The sequence below is a fragment of the Nanorana parkeri genome, unplaced genomic scaffold, assembly GCF_000935625.1.
Source record: "Nanorana parkeri isolate BGI_ZX_2015 unplaced genomic scaffold, ASM93562v1 scaffold46, whole genome shotgun sequence".
Taxonomy (NCBI): domain Eukaryota; kingdom Metazoa; phylum Chordata; class Amphibia; order Anura; family Dicroglossidae; genus Nanorana; species Nanorana parkeri.
In genome coordinates this window covers 2,013,910-2,019,964 of record NW_017306314.1, presented here as the reverse complement: position 1 = coordinate 2,019,964, position 6,055 = coordinate 2,013,910, and the positions used below count along the sequence as shown (strand labels likewise).

Sequence of the window (6,055 nt, the reverse complement as noted above, 5' to 3'; positions counted from 1 at the left end):
CCATGAGGTTCATTGCTTCTATAATGCTAACAATACACTTACACATTTTCCATCCAATGTAACCAAGACTGAGTCCATGACCATCCTTATATTCTTTGAGTTTTCAAGGGTACAAACCTAATTCATTGCAAATACTCCCTGTAGCCCTTATAATTATATATACGCAATGAGTATTTACATCCTGTAAGAATCAATGTTTTCCTCTATATATAAATGTCACATATTTGTCTCTGTACAGAACAATGAGTGGTATTTACATTGGTTCAATGCCAGAACATTTCTCCACAGGTAAATAGTGGAAACTAGGAATTACATATCCATATTTAGGAAATAAGAGCAGCTGTGAATAAGTCTCTCTTACAGGAGTGCCAAATGTTCAGTATTAGATTATTGTTCTTTACTGCAGTTTCAGAGTCTTCTTTACTGCAGTTTCAGAGTCTTCTTTACTGCAGTTTCAGAGTCTTCTTTACTGCAGTTTCAGAGTCTTCTTTAATGCAGTTTCAGAGTCTTCTTTACTGCAGTTTCAGAGTCTTCTTTACTGCAGTTTCAGAGTCTTCTTTACTGCAGTTTCAGAGTCTTCTTTACTGCAGTTTCAGAGTCTTCTATACTGCAATTTCAGAGTCTTCTGCAGAATCATCTGCATAGAGAAGTTCCTCGGTCAGTGAGTTACCATCCAGAAGAGTATCGCTCTCACACCATGGAGCTCTACAACGCGACAAACTGTCATGTAATAGTGGAGCGCTGGCTTGCTCTGGCTCCCGACCCTGCTCGTCAGACACCCCTTCCAAGATATATCTCTGTTCATCTATATTGCTTCCATGGACCTCCACAATCACAGTGGTGGTGTCGGGTCTTGCAGGAGTAATATGCACATACTGGGAATCCACATCTATTTGCATATCACTGATTTCTGGGTCTTGGGTAAAGAATTCGCTGTCTTCGGGTAAGCTGGTGTTAATGTAAATAACGTCTTCTTTGTCCACTGCAGGGGGTAATCCCTGAATAAATTTCTGTAAATATTCCTTCACTTCTGTGAATGAAGGTCTATTAGCTGGTTCTGGTCTCCAGCAAATGTACATCAGTTCATACCTGGAAAATTTTAAGAAGATAGGACAGTGTTATTACAGTTACCCTGGAATTGTTCATCGTAATACAACCAGTAAACCTTTTATGTACCCTGTCTGTAAGACATAGAGGATCATCTATTTTGTATCTAACATAATATCTACTCTTCAACATCTACTCTTACTCCACTTTCATACATGAAAGCAGTTATTATCTCAGGATGCCTTTGTTTTAACTTTGGTCATAAACACGAATGATCAGATCTCAACAGCATTCCTGTTTAAGACCCCATTCACACTGAGCTACATCAATGCTTTCTCAGCGCTGATTTGAGCTGAGCGACATTGAGCTACTGTGCAAATTTTGTCGTGCTACGTAGCGCTTCTTTTGGCAGTCTATCAAAGCCTATTGGGGGCCATATCGCACAAAATCCGCTGGAGAAATAGGTCATGTTCGAGTGACAATCTTGAGCTACAAGCTAAATGCGATATTGAGCTGTGAGATGTGAACAGCTCCATTGAAATGCATTGGACAAGCTACATTGAGCGATATTTGAGCGTAAATCACTCAGTGTGAATAGGGTCTACTATATGTAGGAGGGAAGGGAAACCTGTGGCTTATATGCTTCAAATAGTCTCACCACCAGCTTATCATGGAGGAATAATCAAAGTATGGATATCAAATAAGAATGAATGAAAAATCTACTCATACTGTGGTCACAATTGTCACTATATGAGGACATTGTACAATTATTTGTTTTGCCATCCAGTGAATCTAGTATGCTCTCAGACCAGTTAGATGTTAAAAAATTGGTTATGAGTATGTACAGCAAAGTCTCTGAACCATCCAACGAAAGCTTGGGTTGGCAACAAGGGTATCAAGTTGGCAACAGTGCCAATACTGTTGACACTGGTTTTTGATTAGAATCTGGTACTTTACCTACTGGGGCCATTATCCAGACTAAAGGACTTCCTTTCTTTAAGAAAACTGTCTTAAATGATTATGTGCCAACACTAAGCTCTTCTTTTTAAAACTTAATTTACTGACTTACTTATTTACCTAATTTTCAAGTGCAGGAGATCACAAAAGCACAAGTAAAACAACTTTTGATGGAACATATCAGAGATATTTTGACTCACCCAGGGTCCCTTTTCAAGCTAAGAGGCAAAAATCCTGGGAAGCCCAAACCTTGCCTCATATGTTCCATTATAAGAGCTATTTATTTATTGTATTGTGACCATTTGGATTTGAAGTGTTTGATAACATAGAGACTATAACATTAAAAAGAAACCCCCTGTAATGACTTGTTTTCAAAGTCTGGAACTTATTCTTCCTTGGTGCCTGAAAAGGTCAGTGCACAGGGCTTTAGCTTGAGAGGTGCAACCTACTAGAGGACAGTGTGATTAGAAATCATGCTCTTATGATGTTAAAGAACTCCAGGGGAAAAAGTTATACTGACCCAAACCTTGGAGGTGGACAGCTGTCACAGCACTCCCTCCAGCCTGTCTCTTCCTATGCGCCAGTGATAGTAGATCCCTCAGCATCCTCACATCCAATAGACAGTGTATTGGACGTGATGACTCAGGGATCTATATATGGCTGCAGCGGAGAGGGAGAGTCGCTGGAAGGGCCAGTCTTAAGGTGGCCATACACTTTACAACCATCGCAAGACTAAGGTCTTGCGATGGTTGTAAAGTAATTAAATAAACATACGATCTGCCCATCTTGGACAGGCAGATCGTACTTGCGATCATCGCAAGCCCGCCCCCCTGAGGGGCGGGCTTCCGATGACCGCAATGCTGAACGGGCAGTGTGCGCGTACGCACACCGGCTGGTTTGAATAATGCACCGCTGTCTCCCGGGCATCATTCAAACCAGCTGAAAATCTTAAGATTTTCGGCTGGTTTTCTAGCACGCTCCTTAGACAAAAGACGTGCGACCGTATAGTAGAAACGGTCGCACGTCTTCATTCACACTGCACGATTCTCGTACAATCGTGGGATTTCCCCACTGCAAGGGTTAATAACATTTTCCCCTGGAGTTCTGCTTTAAGGAATAGAAGGGCAGTCTTTTAGACTGGTAAAGCATTTCCTCCTAAAAAAACCTGAATCTTATATGCACTACCACAAAATAAATGTGCAGTGATTGTGTTTGGTTCATTGTGCAGCATGTAATACTTACAGCTCATCTAGGCAGTCTGCTGGCTGCTTTAACCTATGACCCTGGAGTAAATAATCATAGATTTCATGGTTCTGGACCCCGGGGTATGGAGTCATGCCTCTGGTTGATATTTCCCACATTGTGATTCCGAACGCCCACTGCAGATAAAACACAAAAGAAGGAGGATGATATTTCCAGAAGCCTTGAATGAGCCCTTTCACTGTAAAGGTCAGTCCCCACTATCCCACTCATGTTGATCACAGACACAACAATTAACATTGCAAAGAGTTTGGAAGTAACACACTATTGGATTGTTCAAGGAGATTATGCAAGAGGACAACAACATCCATACAGCATGACCAGCAAGTGCCTTTCTCTCCATTTGCTTAGTTGAGAATTATTACATAATTAGTTCTAAAAAAGGTGGGATTTCTGTTAATGGGTGCAATAATCCCAACACATCCACTATAGGGCACATCAATAGTTAAAAGAACAGTCCACCCATAACTGGTGTTTCAGGTTTGGATAGATGCTGGAGCCATAAACTACATACTTAACCTGGTGAGACAACTGCACTTGAGTTCCTAGGTCTGCATATCTGATCTTGCCATTATAATTTTTCCTGTAGCCACTAATCAGATGAAGCATGTTGAATTGTACATGTGAAAAGTAAGCCAAGGCTTTATTTATTACAGGTATTTATATAGCACTGACAATTTACACATCGCTTTACATAGTGCACATTCACATCAGTCCCTGCCCTCAAGGAGCTTACAGTCTAAGGTCCCGATTGTACATGCATAAAGGGCCAAATTACACAGGAGCCAATTAAGGCATAAAAGTGAAATACTGAGAATCATTTTGGAGTACAAAAGACAGCAAAGTGCCAAAAGAATGGATCAGTAAGCTGAATAAATATTACTTAATCTTATATTTACTACAAGTTTATAGGTGATGCATTTTGGGTAACACATACTGTAAATACCCCTACTTCAGGGCTATAAAAAAAAAACTATACACTGTCAATAGGATGCATGAATAATAATAAAAAAATATAGGTATTATTATCATTAGAGGTAGTGCCATGACTGGATAAAATAAATAATTAGCAATAGGCTAAAAACATCCACAATTTCATGTATGGCAAACAGATGCGAACACATAACACACATATGTTAATTTATGACACAGACTTAAAAAATTTAAGATGTGGTACATAAAAACTTGATAATCTAATTTTCAAAAGATATCAGAGATACGTTAGACTACAAATAAATGAAAGTACATGTAAAGATAAACACAAACAAACACATCCGCCGAAACACATCGGCTGAAAATGGCACTTTTGGCTAAATGCCGAAAGTGCCATTTTCCTGCCGATACATCGGTGCATCCCAGTTTTCTTCCCTCCCTGCTGGGCGCTGCTCTGTGTCCCAGCGGTGAGAAGACAAAGTGACAGCCGTCCGAGCGCTGCGAGAGGAGAGCGCTGTGAATGGCCGGTGTCGCTCATCCCACCACGCTCAGCCACCTATCTCAGTCTGGCAGAGTGGTGTGTGGGTGGAGACAGCGCTGTCACAGGAGGCTGAGCTCTCCTTCCTGCTCCGCACGCTCAACCTCCCGTGACAGCGTGTCAGAGAGGAGAGCAAATGCAAACACTCAGTGATCGCTGAGTGTTTGTAGATAATTGAGGACATAGTTGCTGTAAACATGATGAAGGGACAAATGAAAGATGTGTTTCCAGTGTTCAATAGGGATAAGCTGAATGTTGCTAATAATTCTTTAAATAAGAGATCATCATTATTTAAGAATGAATAGGAACCTGCAGGTCTGCTTTAGGTAGATTAGGAGAAGGGCTGGCTGCACTTTATTCTCCATTTGCAAATGCTAAAAATGTTCTTGCAAATGTGGAAAGTAACATAAGCCCTTCTTAAAGTGGACCTTTAACCATATCTTTAAAAATACAACAAACACACCTTTAGAAATGTTTAGTAATGACAATCTACAAACACATACTTCTAGATAATTGCCGGCTTTGTATTCTTTGCATTCCTTGTTTCTTTTTTCTTCCCCAGTCTTCTGACAGTGGCCATGTGTACTAAGGGCAGATTACTAGATCTCCTATTACTTCTCTGATTAGACATGTGACCATGCACATCATCTCAGGGGAGGAAAATCCCTGAGATCTCATGAGAATACAGATGAGATTTCCCAGCAATGCTCTACTGATGTAACCTTCCCAGGATGCAACTCTTTGGCACATTACATAATTTGTGCCAGAAGTGGACCCGGAAGTAGATGAACATTTACAAATAAAGGAAAAACAAGTTTGTTTAACTAATGAATGCAGAGCTGCATGCTGGTGTGATTTTTAGTAAAAGGGGGTAAGAGTCCACTTTAAGTCCTTGGCTATAGGGGGAATTAACAGCACTCGCACCAACACTACTGCTGAGGGTTATTGCTGCAGTCACTGACAACAATGTTGGGGGTTAATATTGCGGTCACTGACACCAATGTCATAGGTTATTATTGCGACCACTCATACCAATGCTGAAGAGTTATTATTTTGGTCACCAACACCAATGCTGAGGGTTATTATTGCTGTCACTAGTACCAGTGGTGTTATCCTGATCACTGACACAAATGCTGGGGGTATTACTTTGGCCCCTGATGCCACTGCTGTAGGTTATTATTGAGGTCACTGACACCAATGTTGGGGGATTTATTGTGGCCACTGACACCACTGCTGTGGGTTATTATTGCAGTTAGTGACACCAATGCTGGGGGTTATTATTGTGATCACTGGCACCAATGGGGGGGGGGGGGGGGGTTG

At 41.0% G+C, this 6,055-nt stretch overlaps 1 protein-coding gene across 1 annotated transcript in view; it reads right to left on the bottom strand.

The window, feature by feature from the left end:
* Positions 1-602: 602 nt before the first annotated feature.
* Positions 603-6,055, bottom strand: part of MERTK (MER proto-oncogene, tyrosine kinase) — a 92,820-nt gene continuing 87,367 nt past the window's right edge. The window contains exons 18-19 of the mRNA XM_018573038.1: positions 3,247-3,383; positions 603-1,089 (exon numbers count right to left, since the gene is read on the bottom strand). Coding sequence (XP_018428540.1) covers positions 603-1,089; positions 3,247-3,383 — 624 coding nt within the window. The remainder of the gene's footprint in view (positions 1,090-3,246; positions 3,384-6,055) is intronic.